An 18,821-nucleotide genomic window follows, 5' to 3' on the forward strand; every position below is an offset into this window, starting at 1 on the left:
TTCATAATTCTAATACTATTCATTCAGTATTCGATAAATGTTTTAAATTGGTAGGTATTGTGAACTACAAATAGTTATTAAAAAAAAATGTTTAACACACTAAATATAAAGCCCTAAGCCCCTAACCCTAAGATGATATATTATAAATCAAAGTCACTTTGTATTTTTTTTTTCAGTTGCCATCATTGCATTGTAATGTATATTGTATCATTAAGCTGCATTTTGATCGTTTTGACGCAGGACAAATTCCCAATGTTTTGTCTTATCATTTTTTTCCTTTTTAAAGTATTTAATAAACAATTATAATAATTATATACTCTATACAAAAACAAAATATTGTAACAAAAAAATACAATTAAACATTCATAATATATTCTCGGTGTATTATACCATAGATTAAATATACTTAAGAATATTTAATCTATGATTATACTTAGTTCACAGTAAATAGGTACCAACAAATGCTACAATGACTACAATATAGTTATTAAATTACTTAATTTATTTTAAATCAAAATTTAAATCAACAAAATAAATAAATTACTTGATAAACAGAACTCAGTCTTAAAATTTAATTATTAAATGATAATTTTTTTTTTTTACTGTAGTTCCAGATAAACAGATTAGAATTTATATTTTTAGTTAATTAAAATGTTATTATATATTAATACATGTTATATAAACTTAATTATTAAATTTTTAAAGATAAATAAGAGATAATTGTCAATTAACTAACAATAAGGAAACAGTAGAGTATCACATAGATTAAATAAAAACCATTTTTGTTTTACAGCAAATTATCAGATTTAAAGTTGATATCAAAATCATGGATAAATGTTTTCAACTCAGCTATAAATAAAAACGGATTAGGAGAATTAATCCGTTTACTTTCAAATTCAGCTACAATTTGTTCAAATTCTTTTTTCTTTGAGGCTTCAATTTCTAAATGAGCAATATACTTGACAGATGACTGATCATTTAAACAATTCAAATTTTCTATTTCTGATTTGATATTTTGATAAAATTGATAAATCTTCTTTTTAAATTTTATTTTTTGCATAACTAGCTTATCGTCTAAGTTTGTAAAAGAATTCTGTTTTTCCAAATTTACTTCATTTATTTTTGTTTCATTATTTGTGTGAATTATATCACCATTTTTATTAGTATTATTGAGTAAATTATTTATTTCCTTATTTTGTAATGAGATACAATCATTTGATTTTTCTTGATCTTTTTCTACACATAACTTGTTAAAATTAATACTACTATTGATATTACATTCTTTCATATTTTCAATCAAAGATTTTGTGTCATTGGCTTTTGAAGTTATTACTTTACTGTCTAAAAACTCGGTATTCTCATTTTCTTCTTCACTGGTAGTTGACTTAATACATCCAATTAACTCTTCATTTACTGTCCCTTTATTTAAATAAGATAAAAATATTAAAATACTAAAAAGAAATGTTAAAAATAGAATAAGGAAAATTAATACTTACCATCAATATTAATTTCAGAAGAGCTAGAAGTCAGTAGTTGATTTATACGTTCAATTTCTTTTTTAGCTTTAAAGTAGTTTACAGTTTCTACATCCATTATATCATGTTTATAATTGTCAAATAATTTTTGAAATTGTTGAATTAAAATAATGGTTTCACTAAAATACTCTTTATCAGTAAAATTTTCATCAACCGGCAAGTCAAGTTTTTTTTTTATACTAGTAAGCAAAGGGTTTAACCATGAAAAACAAGTGTAACATAAATAAGATCGAATAGACTTTATGAAATTGTCATTCAATTCAAAATGTGTAAACAAATCCAATGTTAAAGGTCCTACAATAATAAATAGAAATAAAATTAAGTTAAATGGTTTATCAAGATTAGTTTATTATTATTTATTACCTTTAGGAAAAAGCCATAATATCAATCTTGAGAGGATCTTATTAAATTTTGAATTGGAATCTGTATATTCTGTTTCATAGTTATATGCAAGTGCAAAACATTTTATTAAACGCTTTTGAGAATCTATAGTAAATAATCCAGTTTTTTGATACTGTAAGGCTATTAAACATAACTGGCCTGCTAAGAACACAGTAATCTAAAAAATAAATTTTTTTTTTTTAAGTAAAATAATAATAATTATAACTAATATGATTAGTTTAATTTTATCATTAAACTTAATTTATTATAATACATGTAACTTACACATATTTTTTTAAAAAACATTGGTTATAAAGAAATATTATAATACTATTTAAAAATTGGCAAAATTCAAAATAATTTTTTTTTTTAATTGTATTGTATGCAATTAGTTTTAAAACCACAAAAAAAAAAAATTATAAAAATTAGTTTTGAGTCAATTTAAATTTGCATATTTGGCTATTGTCAGAATAGCTAGACATATGTTTATATCTTTAAATAAAAAAAACCATAACAAAATAATGTTACTACTTAATACAATAAATAAATAATTTACTTTACCATTGGCAACAAAAGTGAAGCATCAAAAATAAATTCAGACCCCACTATTTTTAATAACTTGTCATAATAATCTTGTTTATACTCTACATGCTCCAAAATATAATTTAAAATTGAAGAATTTTCGTTGACTGATATAGCACAAATCCAATTTTTAATTATTATTTGAGTTACTTTGGGGTTTAATTCGAACATTGCTTCATGAACACTAGTCCACATGTTCAAATACTAAAAAAAAAAAAATCAAATTAAAAATAAGAAATGTAAATATAATTAACCTAACTATTTATTTTTTTAATACTTTAAATATTGAAAACATTTATTATAAGTATTCACATATAGGGTTACCATACTTTAGGATTTCGTCCAGACAGCTCAAATTTCAGATACTTTTTCAGATTTAGTAAAGATAAACTGAAGACAAAGTTATATCAGGTGTAAGGTCTTTGTGTTAAACTTAAATAAATGTATAATATGTCATTTATATTTTTTTCTCTAAATATCACACATGCCATCGCATGACCTATTGTCATCATTATTGATACAAAATAAACGATTAATGTATTACTAAAATATAGTTCTACTAATATTATTTGTATTTTTGTGTTAATTTGTTCACATATAATATATCTATTACCTGGTCTACCCCCTCATTGAAATATAATTTTGGTATCTAAACGTGATCTAAAACCATTATGGTAATCCTACATACAAATCTTATGATAATACTTAATCAAATAAGTTTTAAATTTATAATAACTAAAAGAAAACCCAAATTAAAGAAAATGTTTAAAACATTTACAATATAAATGTATAATATATATATATAAACAAGACAAGGAAACCATTATCTGCTACCACTTGTAAAGTGAACCAGCATAAAGTGTAATTGAAGTTTCTGTTTTTAAAAATGAATCTATATAAAATATTCAAAAATAAAAACTAATCTGTGTACAATTTACAGTAGGCTTACATCTCTTATTAAAACTAAATTAATGAAAATCACATACATTAAGTTTAGGATGATCTTTTAGAAGTTCTTTAGCTTCATTCCATTTATGATGCTTAAAATATTCAGTTTTCAGTAAATTAACAACCAAAGATTCTTCCATATCTTCATCTATATATCTAGCTAACTTGGCAGCTAATAACAATTCTTTATTTTGTTTAATTTTTATAAGGCATGAAATAGTATTTCTCACATCACCTATACTCAGATAACTAAAAAATAATTTCATCAACAGTATAAATAAATAAAATAGCTAATATTAGATTAATTATGATATTCTCACCAATGAGCAGCTTCTTTAGGATGTCCATGAAGAACATTATATTCCGCCCACTTTTTAGTTATTTCCAATATAATCTCATCATTTTGCTTATCTTGGCTTTTAACCACTGCTAAAGCTTCACGAAACAAATTATTTTTTAGTAACAACATAGCAGCTTCATCAAATTTTTTTATAGCTACTAAATATGTTGATGCTTTAGTAACTTCTCCAACATCTTCTAGTTGACTTGCATATACATCACACATTTTTGTCCATAATCTAAACATAAATATATAAATTTAATATTGCAATATTTATTTATCTAAAAATGTAAAGCACATACTCATAACTAATACTTGGAGCAACTGCTATCATCCAATCATTGATAGTTTTTGTTACAATTGCATCCTTAAAATAACCTTCTAAGTTTTGACCCCATATATTTATATTGTTCATACAAGGAATCATTTGATTTGAAGATTTTTTTTTTAATGCACAGTCTAGACAAAGTTAATAATTAAATTATTGAAATTTGTTTTTATCATGAATAAGACCTCAAACTCCTAAAAACTATAAAATTTAAATTTAAATGACAGATACAGATATAGTCAGTAATTACATTTATTCTATTTAAAAACCTATATAAAATATTTTTTTTTACTTATTTAGATATTATATTTAGAAATCATTATCAACATTAACTAAATAATAACTAGTTAAAACTTTTACTAATAATTATTAGTTAATCATATCACTCATGTTATGTATTACTCTTGTCTCATATAAGAATAACCTTAGGTAGCAACTGATTTTCACCAAGTTTAGACCAACCCTTTAGATAAATCAGTTTTTTTTTTTGTCAGCTAATATTTCTGAAAATTGGTCAAAAAATTGCTATTTTGTATTAATTTATTTTAAATGCAAAGGTAGGTAGTTATTTGAATAATAAAGTAACAATAACTATAACAATTATTATCTACTGCCTAATGTTATTTTTATAGGAGACATAATATAAATTAGATATTAGTACAATGATAATTGATGGAATTTCAAAAATGAGCTTATTTATTTTAATATGGATTAACTTCTTAATTGATTTAATGGATATTTCTAAGTTAAATATTCAAAAATTATAACTTAATAACTTTTAAAAACTTAAATAAAATAAATGTAAAGTTTGAAAAGTAATTCCTAGAATTAATTAATGATTAAACAAAAGTCAATTCCAATTTTCATAAAGGCAACAAATTTTCAAAGTAGAATTTTATGTTTGATTTCATTTAAATATTAAAAAATTATGGGTAAATATCATTTCAAGTATTAATAATTTCTCGACTTACATTCATCCTCTAAAAACTTTTTCATTTCAGTAGTTGATCCAAAAAATGCCAAATAATTTATCTCTTCATCTACAGATACATTATTTTTATACTTAGAATCGATGAATTTGTCTACTGCTTTTTCTAGATGTTTTCCAATAAAAAGTTCATAACTTGATAACGGAAACTGCTGAACTTTATTTGAATGTTCTTTGCCTGAATCTGTAGTTCATATAAAAATCAAATTATAATACATTATCTATGAAATTTTCTAACATTACATTATGTATACTCTAAATGTATATGGTAAATCAACTATAACTATGTACAGCATAAAAAAAGAATTTAAAAATTTGGTAAAATATATGATCATTTTCAAGGTATTTATATTTTAATTTATTTCCGGTACTGCAACATGATCTAGAACATACCATTAGTACACAAACCAATTTAAAAACCTCTGCATAAATTAATTGATAATGGGGTAACTTCAATAGACTATAAAGGTAAATAATAAATAGGTATATTTAACATCTTTAGACAAACTAAAAACATTATAACCAATGTAAAAATAAATAATGACTGCATCATCATTTAAGCATTAAAAATCGATATACTAAGTAAGTTTTGACAAATAAAATCTAGCAAAATTTCGAGTATGTTTTTTTCTAAAAACATAAAGTCTAATGATTTCATTCTAAATGAGAATACTCAGATCACCAACCAGTTTTAATTTGGTACTGACCATATCCCAGCTTGTAGAATTTTATTACCAAACAATGATGAAAAATCAGACAAGTTTATACAATTACCGCTGTTTGGGAAATGTTAACTTATATGTTGAAGAAAATGAGTCTAGATGTAGCTGTTGATACCAGTCATGATATACAAAATATGGTTATTTTCTTTTGAAATGTAATACAAGTATAGATTAACCACAATGTCATATCTAACATTTATTTTTGAATATAAGAGATCAGATTATTTTTTTTTTATTTCCTAACTAAAAGAATTAAATAACATTAAAAGAAGTCTCTGATATTACCCAAAAGATTATATAAAACACTAACAAAAATACTAAAATATGTATTATTAAATTAGAAAAAATAAAAACATTAATAAACAAATACCATTTTTAGAATTGTCTGCAACTTTTGTCACAATTTTTTCTTTAACAATATTAGGAGAATCTTGATTTTCTAAAACATTAAAAATATAGTAAATTTGATGACCCGTACTAATAAACAATAATAAATATTTATAAGCATTTGTTTTACTTTTGAATTCTGTTGTGTAATTGTGTAAATCTTTTGATAATCGCCATGAATGAATAGAATGATCAGCAGATCCAGTGAATACTATATCAGCATCACAAGGTGAGAACATACCACACAATACAGTACATAAGTGTTTAGAATAAACTCCAATCAATGTACACTTTTCCACATTCCATACCTGAAATGACAAATAAAAATAATACTAAAGATATCTATCAACATTTTTAATTTTAACAAACCAAATATTAAATTTAGTGTAATAATTGAAATAAATACAATAATATATAAAAACAGAACGACCAACTTTAACTTTAGATTTGAAAAAACTATGATTTGTATGAAAAGATCATATCTTGTTACATAAATAAAAAATTGACGAATAGTATTTTCTTAAAACAATATTTAATCTATATAATATTGTTTAATTATTATTATCTTTATTATTTATTTACATGATTTTAAACTTTTATTTTTAAAATGTGAATTAACTTATCTACCCTAATAGTTCTTTATTTTTTATTTTGGTATTTTAAATAATCAAACTAAAAATCTTTGATAAAACATTTTGTGATTATAGTAGCTCATTTTATATTTTATATTATGTATGATATCTCAAGGTTTAATCTGTTAAGTAAACAAAAAAATAAAAAGTTACTAAATCATGGAAAATTATTCAAATTATTGAAAGTTAAATGATCATACAACATATTATTTTCAAGCCTTGATTGCAATAATATTAATTATTAGTAGCTTTAATATAGACATAAGAGTATAGAAACACATGTTAATTCAGTAATATATTATATTTTAATTGTCCTTAAAATGTTAAAAATGCCTATATCAAATCTTTTAAAAATATAAGAGGTGCTATGATAACATTTTAGAATTAATTTGTTACAATATTGGATAACCTTATTGTAAATTGTATTATTATAAAATAAAAATTATTTAATTTTTTTGATATTGAGCTATGTTCATTTTCCATTTGTTAATTAATTTAAATATAAAATAATAAGTCAATAATTAACATACTTTTGCAGTAAAATCATTTGAACAACTCAAAAGTATTAAATTATGATGAGGACTCCACGCTAACTCATTGATTTTTTCTTTATGTCCTTTAAACTCAACAACCAATGAAGGTTCACAATCTGAAAAAATTAAATTAAATAATAATTAGTTTAAATTTAAACTATGAATAAATAAGTACCTTCATTAAATTGATGAACTCTAATGCAGTGCGAACTTGATGCAAAATAATTTTTATACTTAGACTCTTCACTATAGTCAGAAGTTACATGTGTTGGATGCCAGATAATACACTCAACAGATTGATCATGGCCACTCACTACATGTTTAAGTTTTAACGTGTTTCCGTCTAATAAATAAATACTCCTAAAATAAAATAAAAATGTAAAAAACAAACTGGTAATTAATGTAATTTAATTATATAAAAATACCCATTTGAATTTCCTATTGCAACTACATCATAATTTGGCTTCCAAGCCATTTCAATGCGTTTAACAGGTGTTGATAACTTATCTTCAATTTCATTAAATTGAGTAAATTCTTTCAAATTAAATGGATCTAAAATAAATTATATATAATTTAATGTCATGTACACTTGTATATTATTATTTACAAATAATTTTATTTGATTGAGGACACCACAAATTTACATCCACAAATTGTTTATGAAAAATAAAGAGTATAAGACAAGTTACAGTAGAAAAACTATAATAATACACACACACAATATAAAAATAATATTTATTGTGTGTAGCATTTCTATTTTCCAATATCATTGATTTAAAAATATATAACTGCCCTGCTGTAGAGTCTATTATACTTATTATTCAGTAGATTACTGTAATAGATGTATAAAATTTAAACTTAATGATAAATTATTGTATATGAAATAAAATTCTGAGTAGTAATAAACTGTCAGCTTAACATCAATAATACAATTTAATACAATATTACCTTATAACACAATACAAACTATTAGTAAGCAATAACATATAATTAATCTAAATGGTTTAAAAGTCATTGTGCACTGTATACATAAAATATAAGTAAACGTTTCAAATCCTCGAGAAAAAATATTTTTAAATCACAACAAAGTATCTAAAATTGTTTCTCTTTGTTTTGGTATCTAATTTAGTACAAATTTAAATTTAAAATATATATATAAAAAAATTGTGTTCACAAATATTTTAGTTCCAATATGAAATACTTATAAAAAATCTAGTAGGTTTTTGAAAAAAATAAAAAAAAAATTTTTTAATATCTATGGAAATTCATTTTTGAGTATGAAACTACAAACAATGGTACTATATAACAGGGACGGTCAAACTTTTTTCGGCCGCGATCTACTAAAAATATACTTCACATTTGAGGATCGACTTCAATAAAAAAGTTTTTATTATTATTAAGTTACTATACCACCATAATTAATTTTCGTGTGCGCAGCCTAAAAATAAATTTTAGCACGATCGACTTTAAAATCGTTTGCGATCGACCGGTCGATCGCGATCGACTGTTTGGCCGCCCCTGCTATATAACATGGGACTACTTAAAGGTTATTTGTAATTGCCTATATCAATCCCCTTAATAAAAAGGTTGTGTGTTAACAATAATTAATCATACATCTTTTAGAACATTTATCCTCATATTTTGTTTCTATATTACTAATGTGTAACATCTCAAATTTTATGTTCAGAATAATACATTTTACTCTACTATTTTTAAAACTAGAGAGAATTGATCTAACCGTCAAATTTAAAGGTAAAAATAAACTATATGTGGCTTTTTACACTTTAATTTTAAGATTATAAATAATTATAAACGTAGATAGATATGACATTCTTCTAGCAAAATAAAGTTAAAATTTTAATTACTTTCTTAAATATAATTATAACGATGTTATATTTATGTATAAGCTTAATATTATGTTCATACTACAATTTACCTTTCCAAACATTCATATCATTGTAAATTATAATTTGCCCATTACCAACTGCATAAAGAGCAAGTTTTGCATCATCGACTGTCTTTGTATTGGGAAATGGTGCCCAACATAACCGATAAATTGGATTAGCAAGTACAGTTTTTAATAAATTAACATTATTTTTTTTTCTTGTTAAATTAAAAACTCCAATACGTCCATCACCTGTACCATATGCTAACAAACCTTCATCTTGTGGATGAAATGCTAACTAAAGAAAAATTATAAAATTATATTAATTAAAATATTATAAATGTATCTATTTAACTTACTGATAATACTTTTGAGTCCATAGAATAACTCAATGTGATTAGCTCTAATTGACGCTTATTAGACACATTCCAATAATAAATTCTTCCATCACCAAGTCCAAACGCAAAGCTTGTTTTGATTGAATTATAAGTAAAAAATATATTAAGCTATGTTATAAAATATTATAAACAATATGTTTTTTTTTTTTTTATACTTACTCAGCTGAATTAACTGGAGAAAGTGCAAAGCAATAAACAAAACCACCAAGTGTTGGTACTTCCAATGGTAATTCAGCAGTCTCTTCTCTAGTATTAAGTAAGCGAGTTCGAATCAATTTCCTACCCATACATGATGACCATAAATATGGTTTAGTTGATTCCCTAATTCACAAAATATATCATTGATTGCACAAATAAAACTATTTATATTTTAATATTATATTATGTACCGAGGACATGCTATAGAAAAAATTATATCCTTGTGGGTATCACTCATCAAAGTCACTATTGGCTCAGATATCATATCTGGTTTAATTTCTACTTTAAGAATTTCTCCAAAACCAGATGTAACAATAAGAATTGTTGGTTTTATCCATTTAACACAACTCCAAATTAAATTATTTTTGTTTCTGAAAATATATTTAATGTTCACAGTGTAATTATGATTAATACATAAAAAGCATATTGCATAAATTTAAATATGCATATAAAAACAGCAGTAAAGAAAAAACAATTAGAAAGGGAAATTTTAGTAAAGTAAAATGTATACTTGAAAGCAGTTTTTCTCAGTGGTCTCATAGGTAACGCTACTGTAGTTTCATTAAACATATCTAAACCAGCACGACTTATACATAAACCAGTTCTATCACAGGCTATTGATGCTAGTAATAAAGGTTCAGTAGATTGATCAGAACTAAATGGACTATAAGGAACTGGACACCAAGCCAATGAATTTATATTTCGTTCATGGTAATGCAATTTATGTAATAATTGGCCATCACCTAAAAAATGTAAACTTTAAATTTCTAAATATTTTTAGAATAATTTAATCGTACCAGTTAGGTCATAGACAAATAGATGACCATTTTTACATCCTATAGCAATTAAATTCTTTTTATGTGGACAAGCAGCTAATGTCAAAGGTGTAGCTTTAACATCTAACGTATAATTACGCATTGTTAATGCTTGAATATCCCACTTATGTAAAGTTCCAGCATCTGATAGCGCTACAACGGTTAAGCATCCATACAACCATGTAACATCCAGTAGAGTTATGTTCTTATTTTTTTTATTCTAAACAAGAAAAAAGCAATAAATTAAATATTATATGAAGTGGCAAAATAAATTTGTTTGAAAATAATAATATAAACAAATTATACCTAAACAAATATTAAATTCAATCAATTATACTTAAATTTTTTTTTATGTTTTAAACAATATATACACTTGTATGAAGCTGCAACATAATTTCAAAACTAAAACATAATCGTTATTTACTGAAACTAGCATTAATTATATAATAATTCCAAATGTTTTTCATTGAAGTATTTGTAGAAATTTAATTTTAAGTCAAAATAAAACAAAATATTATTGTTTTAAAAAGATATTTCAATTACATGATATGCAATATGGAAATACAGTTTTTTAAATGTGATTATTCTGTAGAAAAGTAAAAATTATTATGACTAAAAATTCAAAATTTAACTACCTAAATATTCTTTACTGCAGTCTAAATTTAAAATAATTTAACTATATTGATTAACAATAAAATATAATTATAGCAAGTTAATTAAATTTTAAATCAAAGAAAAAAACAACTTACCCCAAATGAATGTATGAGATCACAGACCATACTTTTTACTTTCCAAATGTAAATATTAACTTCATCTATACAAGCCAAATAATGAGCATTTTCAAAATAATCTGTTTTAGGAGAAAATGATACTGCTCCAATACGACCACAACCCATTTTTGTATTAAGTCTGAGACGATTATATTGTAAATCATATACACTGTTACCATCCAAACCATTAACTAATACAACAATAGATCTTGAACCATAAGCAATTAAGTTTCCAGAATCATCCATAGTCATGATATTAGATTTATACCAGTTCATTGACTGGGTAATCTCAAAAGTATTCATGATTCTAAAATAAAAAACAGTGATAATGTAGAAAATTAAGAATTTAAATGCATTTAAAACATAATAAACTTATTGCTTAATATAACATTAATTTTGTAATAATTTTATAGGAATTTGTGCATATATATTTAACATGTAATAAAAATATAAAAGTAAATAAGACAATAATTACAAACCTTTAGTGAACGGTACACGAATTGAATAAAAAACAACAGCGAATAATAATTTATTAAAGATAGTCCTTTTTACACTTTAACACAACATCAACGAACTTTTGACGCACGTGATAATATTTAATACATACGTCTATATATATATATATAATAGGGGAATATGACTTCAATCCAATTGTATCCTTATCGTTTAAACATTAATAGCGTATGATTCATGTTATTAAAAATATTGAGAATGTACTAAATAGTAAAATCTAATTTACTGTAACTTGTAACTTATAAAAATAAAATAATTAAATAAATAATAATCAACGATTATTATAATATTTTTATATTGTTATCATTATTTAACAATAATTTTAAACCGGTCAGTGGTTATGATAAGATATGATTGTTATCAAAAACAAAAGGAGCGCATCGCGCTAAATTGACCGCAAAGTGTTGCCAGTTATTTTTATTCTACAGCAATCACACTGCTAACATAGATAATAAAAAAATATAATATTTAATTATTGTAATGAATACATTATACAATATAAAAAATGTATAATGAATAATATTTATAAATATACATTTATATCTATGCAAGTGTGAACTGTGTCATTGTGGAGGATGAGAAGCGAGTGCTGCCGACCGAATGAAGTCAGTGAAGGACAGCAACATAATAAATAATAGAAAGTACTGTTACAAGTAAGCAATAACTTGTAAGACGCAACTCGTTTAGACTAGACCATAAAGCATAGACTAAAGGACTGTAGGCATAATAGTCTACGTTTTAGTTTTCCAGTTTACTAGACCATCGGTGACGAGGACAGCCTGTAGCTGATGCGGTAAATGAGCGATTACGGATGTCACGCGCACAATATTTACCGGGCCGAGCACGGTAATTTAGCGCCGAGCGCACGTCCAAGCGTTACGTTGCCGCATCTGCCATTTGCGCCTGGCACCTTTTGTTCAGTGCGCCATTTTGCTCTCGTGTGACGCCTGTGTTGACGATTGTACGCCGTTTAAGGGGCTCGCCGCTCGCGCAACAGTGTGCGCCGCCGACAAGCCGTCTGGAAATTTGTTTCCATTTCCGTTCTGGTGTGCGTTGGACAATTTTCTGAACGCAGCAGCCATTTAGCACCAACGACACGACGCAATAGGTGAGTCTTTTCGAGTCCATTTTCAGTATTGTAGGTGATCGTAAATTCACGTACCGTACATTACGACATCCGTATCGGTTAACGTTGTTGATTTACGTGTGTGTGTATGCAATTAGGCGTACACGCACTTACGCACGAACTCGTCAACGTAATTTTTTTTTTTAGGCCTATCGTATAGGCAACGTACGTCGCTGCCGATGACGTGACACGGTCCAAGGCACCCGTGTCTGATATGTTGCGTTTTAATATACCGTGAAAAAATTAAAAAATCGTTATTGCCTACCAAAAATTTGCATTAATATAGTTTTCGAATCCGGTTTTACATTTCGCGTAGGTATACCGTGATTCGATTATTTTCAGTATTTTTTGATTTAACTCTTTAATGTTTTTTTTGTTTTTGACTTGAGTGCCTTCAATAATTTGGGCGCGGTAGGTAGGTAACGAGTTAACAAGTGGACATAATATTTTTAGGCGTCGTAGTCCGTTTTAAGAAATCCTATAAGGGAAACTATTTTTTTATTTATTATAAATTATTTTTTTACTTATTCTTAATAAGCATTATTAAATATACAATTTGTGTCTTACACTTCTAAAAACGAATATAATGCACTAGATATACATTTAATACTAATTTTATTGAGTTTCTCATTACATGGATTTAAACAGTAATTAGTTTTTTTTTTTTTATTGAAAAAGTTTTGTGTAAGCCTTTTAATAATAAATTATATAAAAGTATTTTATTTTTTTAACCAATATTATTTATACCTTTTTTACTTAAATTTTTTATATATTGGAACATATCTATTCTTTGTTATTTTAAACCAGTTTAATTAGTTATGGCTTAATAATTTAAATATTTACTTTTTTTTTTTTTTTTTTAAAGCTAGCCAAAATATGGAAACACCGCCGAGAAAACGTGGTCGTCCACGAACAGTTAAAATGGAAAAACACAGCCCAGAACCTGAAGATTTAGAAGCAATATTACAAGAAATGGATGATGAAGATATTGGAGATTATGAATACATACCAAATGGTGTGGCTGATTATGAAGTTGTCAAAAATAAAAAAAATATTAACAATAATGAAGATGTGTATGACTTCGATGTAGAAAAGGAAGATGGTCCTGGCATAAGTAATTTCAAAAAAATCTCGTACTTAATTAAATAATTTAAATAATTGTGTTCATTAATGTTTGTATTATGTTTACAGTAAAACCAGAAGTAGTCCCTGAACCTGAATCACTGGAACATGCTTGTGACATATGTCCTCGAACATTTAAAACCCTTCCCGGTTTAAAAAGACATAAAACATCACACGATCGCAAACCTCAAGAAACCAAAGGTAATTTAAAAATATTTATTATTTCAATATTATATTAGTTATTTTAGTAATATTTGTTTTCATAATTTTAGTTGTAAATGATGATTCAGTAAAAAAAGAAATGAATAGCTGTGACTGTTGTGGTGAAGATTTAGCTACTGCTCATACGGTTTGTAAAGCTTAATAATGATTGTTTTAAATGATTGTAAAAACAACTATGTTTCAGATTGGTGATTTTGAATGTTATGATTGTGGAAACTTTTTCAAATTAAAAGCTAATATGGAGCGCCATCAGTTAATGGTACATTGTTATGATGACGTTTTAAACTGTCCCACTTGCGACTTCAGTTGTACTGACAAAGAAACATTATCTCAACATTTGTATTCTCATGCAGGTAAATAATTACTTATTTTTTTATTTTAAATTAATTCATTTAAAATGTATTAATTGTTTTTAGGAACTTTAAAACCTTATTCATGTCCCGTTTGCTTCACATCATTTAGTAGGAAATATCATCTTGTACGTCATAACATGCAAACTGGTTGCGATGGTTCAGAAAAACCCAAATTTCCATGTCAAGTAAATTTAATTTATTTATGAATTGTAAATAATTTAACTTATAATAAATTGATTCAAGGTTTGTGGAAAAGTTTTCAACCGAAAAGATAATTTAAGAGAACATTTACGTGCTCATGCTGGCCAAACTAAAAAGAAGCGTACTTATAATTGCGAATATTGTAATAAGGAATTTGTTGGGTCTGCTTTATTGACGGTTCATAGAAGAAGTCATTTAGGTAAATTTAAACCTTTTTATAACTCTTTATATTTTTATCTACAATTCTTATTTTCTGTATATGTTTATGCTAACATCAATACTGTAGGATTACAATTAAAGGTAAATGTTTATTAAAATGTAGTGTGTGATAAATAAACATGTATTTCATGATTTTTGATTAAAATGATTATTTTATTTCATTTATAGGTTATAGACCATATCAATGTGATTTATGCCCTAAACGTTTTCCATCCAGTGGAGCCATGAAAAAACATCGTAGAATTCATACTGGTGAACGTCCTTATGAATGTCAACAAGTAAGTATTTAATTATTTTACATGTAGTATTATTCTAATTTTAAAATTGTTTTAGTGTTTTGCTAAATTTGCGGCTAAAGAAACTTTAAATCGTCATATTAAAACACATACTGCTCTTAAACCACATTCATGTGAATTCTGTGGTAAAACCTTTATACAAATTTCACAATTGCGTGCTCATTTATTCCATCATACAGGTACATAAAGTATAAACTTATTATTGAATTTTTAAACTAAAATTATTTAAAAAAATTTTAGGTGAAAATGGTTTTACATGTGAGATTTGTGGCAAATCCTTCAATCGTCGTTCTCGATTAACTTTGCATACTAGATATGTACATGAAGGAGCAGAACCATTTATGTGTACTGTATGCAACAAAGCTTTGTTGCGAAAAGAAGATGTACAGAGACATCATATTGTTCATTCTGGTGTCAAAGCTCATGCATGTCCCATTTGTGAAAAACGGTTTGCAATGAAATCTTCGTTAAAAATTCACTTATTAACACATACAAAAGAGCCGCCACGAGCATGTGATGAATGTGGCCGTGCATTTATTCGTCAAGATTGTTTGTTACGTCATATGCGCTCTAAACATAGAGATATGTTGGCTGAAATAATGGCTGATGCCGAGAAGAAAAAATTGGAAGCTCAGCTTTTAGGAGTAGCCAAAAAAGATATTGATAACCAAAACATTACTGGTGTAATTGACAATAATAGAGATGACGATGATGAAAGTATTGATGAGTTAGAGGATAATGGGTCAATCACAAGTGAAGAATCTAATCAAAACAACACTTTGGCAGAATCACTGATGGAATTACTTACTGTATTAGTAGATGAAAGTACACTTAAAGAGTTTGGTTGGCCAGGAACAACAGTTGATCATTTAATTGAATCTGTGATAAGGTATGTCAAGTTTTCTCATACACTTTAAGTTAACATTTGAAATTCTTAGAGGTATAATTTAGTTATATGAATGTTATCTATTTATGCACTACTTTTATAAATATTATTTTTCTTCATTGATAAATATAATGTTATTTTCTTGTTAGTATAATTTTTAAAATTACACCTCTAAAAGTTAGTTTGGTAAAATAAATAAGCTTAACTACCTAGTTATTTGTTTAACAGCATGTTTATATTTATAATGATTTTATTTTAGGAGATGTGGTCACACTCCTGTAGCTGCTGAAAATGCTTCATATATGGCCAGACTTAGGGATAATTCAAAGCAATTATTTTCAATTATCATTGATGATTCAGCTATTCAAACACTACTCAGCAACCAAACAATTGAAGAAGTTATTGAACATGTGTTAAAATTGGCTAAAGCGTAGTTTAGAATTCTATCATATCCAAATTGTTTTTAATTTTTGTCCATTTTCACTTGGTTGTTATGACTATTACAAGGTACGACTATATTTTTATAATTGTTTAAATTTAAGCTAAAAAGATATAACTTTTTTAATATTATTAATTTTACTATAAGTAAATATTTTATTTTGTTAATGTTATAATATTAGCATAACACATCAGTTTCCTGTTTTTTTTTTTTTATGAATTATCAAGGGTTTTAATTTTAAGTATTTTATAATTAATATTTCTGATAAAATGCACCTTATTTTTGTAAAAATAATTACTACTATGGAATTATTATTTTAATTTTATTTTGGTATTTAAATTTATTTTATTTTACTTATTTTTAATTTAGATTACTGATTTAGTTATGATGATATTCTTATAAAAATTAGGTGTATGGAATGGATTGAATTAAATAATTAATATATAATTAATGTGTTTTATATATTTTAATACATTGTTTTGGATATATTTATTATATCAAGTCCTTATTAATTCAATTATTTCAATTGTTGCAACAGTTTTAAATAGCACTGCTTTTAACCGTGATAAACGAGTGTATTTTAACCATTAATATAATGTAATATGACAACTAACAAATTCCTGTTACATATGATTAATTATTTTGATTGTGGGTGTATATTATTGCTGAACACCAAATTAGATCAATCCATACCCTGGTCGAAACAAACATTACAATCCATTTAACTCTGATTATGGTAGAAGTTACAATTTAAAAATCACTATTTTTCTAATATCTAGTCAATAGTTTTATAAGCTATTCCAGAAGAATAACCAAAACTAGTCTATGATAATAACATTTTTTGTTTGCAAAAGTTAAAAGTTTTTATTCTAAAAATCTAAAACACTAATTTAAATACATATAACTTCCTAAACCTATACCTATAATTTTTATTTATTAATTTATTATTAATTAACTGCAAGGAGTAAAGGTTCAGTAATTTCTTAAATACTTAAGTTAAAATTATTAATACAAAAACTTAATATAACTTAAACAACTAGGTAATTAAATACATACAATTTTAATTTATTATCATATTTTATTTATTGTTACAGTAAATACTAAATGTATAATGTAAACAATCTTATCCTTTTATTTTAAAACCCATGAATGTTAATAGACTATTGTATGTGAATTATATTCATAATAAATATACGCATAAGGATTCCTCTTTATTAATATAGAGTTACCTAAAATTAAAAAGAATTATTAATAGGCACCTAGCTAATAATTTGACGAATTCTAATATTACGACTTATCGACAATTTCTCTGGACTATTAAGTTAAGTAACTGTGTAACTCTTGAAAACCATGAGATATTTTTTTTAGGGGTGCTATTGCATTGAGTCGATTACTGATAGGTTTGTGATCATATTTTTAAACTGTAGAGATAATGAAAAAATAGCTGATTACTTCAAATCGAGCGTAGCCGAATTGATCCGAAATCCAGATTCCCTAAAATAATGCTCAGTACTAGTATATAATATATATATATATATGTATTAATTTTACAATGTATTTTTTCAGTTTTCTGTCTCGTCACTTTTTGGGACAGTAAAAATATTTCAATCTTGAAAAATGGGAGTTTCTGATAGGAAATTGTATTTAAATGATATTTAGAGTATCTAAAATAAATTATAATCGGGGAAAATAAAAAAATTTAAAAAAAAAAACAGTAATTTTTAGGCGTATCTAATTTTTGAAAAAAAAATTTTGGTATAACTTGAAAACAAATAACCGTAAATACTAGAATATTTTACCTGTTTATATTATCATTTTAAAAATTTTTAAAATATTTTGACTGTTTAAGTTATTCATAGACATGATAAATTTTCAATTTTTTTTAGTTTTTTTTCTGTTAATGACAATTAAAACTTATTTACTGACTCGAAATTTTTGAAAATGTAGGTATTATAGGATCTTAATAAATTAATCTTACATCTATACAAAAATATTAAAAATA

General features: G+C 25.2%; 2 protein-coding genes across 5 annotated transcripts; one reads left to right on the plus strand and one right to left on the minus strand.

Annotated features, from left to right (window-relative positions):
- Positions 1 to 696: 696 nt before the first annotated feature.
- LOC112596347 (gem-associated protein 5) lies at positions 697 to 12,175 on the minus strand. Its single transcript, XM_025341984.1, has 21 exons — positions 11,922 to 12,175; positions 11,422 to 11,749; positions 10,655 to 10,892; positions 10,369 to 10,600; positions 10,049 to 10,228; positions 9,819 to 9,980; positions 9,621 to 9,729; positions 9,313 to 9,559; positions 7,802 to 7,928; positions 7,552 to 7,736; positions 7,374 to 7,492; positions 6,342 to 6,519; positions 6,195 to 6,263; positions 5,086 to 5,286; positions 4,089 to 4,245; positions 3,767 to 4,024; positions 3,485 to 3,695; positions 2,478 to 2,702; positions 1,899 to 2,094; positions 1,497 to 1,829; positions 697 to 1,419 (listed from the first exon to the last, which is right to left on the minus strand). Exons 2-21 carry the CDS (start codon positions 11,743 to 11,745, stop codon positions 788 to 790), a joined length of 4,383 nt encoding a protein of 1,460 aa, XP_025197769.1. The 5' UTR covers positions 11,746 to 11,749; positions 11,922 to 12,175; the 3' UTR covers positions 697 to 787.
- A 682-nt stretch (positions 12,176 to 12,857) lies between these two features.
- LOC112596401 (zinc finger protein 2 homolog) lies at positions 12,858 to 16,943 on the plus strand. Of its 4 annotated transcripts, none has more exons than XM_025342057.1 (11): positions 12,858 to 13,063; positions 13,947 to 14,195; positions 14,273 to 14,404; positions 14,476 to 14,552; positions 14,610 to 14,778; positions 14,842 to 14,963; positions 15,022 to 15,178; positions 15,367 to 15,476; positions 15,532 to 15,673; positions 15,735 to 16,383; positions 16,640 to 16,943. In XM_025342057.1, exons 2-11 carry the CDS (start codon positions 13,958 to 13,960, stop codon positions 16,812 to 16,814), a joined length of 1,971 nt encoding a protein of 656 aa, XP_025197842.1. In that variant the 5' UTR covers positions 12,858 to 13,063; positions 13,947 to 13,957; the 3' UTR covers positions 16,815 to 16,943. The 4 variants fall into 4 exon arrangements, with proteins under 4 accessions (XP_025197842.1, XP_025197845.1, XP_025197846.1 ...); XM_025342060.1 differs by having other exon boundaries at positions 13,951 to 14,195; XM_025342061.1 differs by lacking the exon at positions 12,858 to 13,063 and adding an exon at positions 13,270 to 13,393.
- The last annotated feature ends 1,878 nt before the right edge of the window (positions 16,944 to 18,821 follow it).

The sequence above is a fragment of the Melanaphis sacchari genome, unplaced genomic scaffold (genome assembly GCF_002803265.2).
Source record: "Melanaphis sacchari strain LSU unplaced genomic scaffold, SCAv2.0 Contig31_pilon_pilon, whole genome shotgun sequence".
NCBI lineage: Eukaryota > Metazoa > Arthropoda > Insecta > Hemiptera > Aphididae > Melanaphis > Melanaphis sacchari.

Bases quoted from the DNA above. Each gene is read 5' to 3' on its own strand.
- LOC112596347 (XM_025341984.1), bottom strand. From the start codon at position 11,745: ATGAATACTTTTGAGATTACCCAGTCAATGAACTGGTATAAATCTAAT. The intron at 10,229-10,368 runs GTATACATTTTA...ATATATTTTCAG, and splicing joins CTGAGAAAAACTGCTTTCAA to AAACAAAAATAATTTAATTT. The intron at 2,095-2,477 runs GTAAAGTAAATT...TTTATTTTTTAG, and splicing joins CTTCACTTTTGTTGCCAATG to ATTACTGTGTTCTTAGCAGG.
- LOC112596401 (XM_025342057.1), top strand. From the start codon at position 13,958: ATGGAAACACCGCCGAGAAAACGTGGTCGTCCACGAACAGTTAAAATG. The intron at 15,674-15,734 runs GTACATAAAGTA...AAAAAATTTTAG, and splicing joins TCATTTATTCCATCATACAG to GTGAAAATGGTTTTACATGT. The intron at 16,384-16,639 runs GTATGTCAAGTT...ATTTTATTTTAG, and splicing joins TTAATTGAATCTGTGATAAG to GAGATGTGGTCACACTCCTG.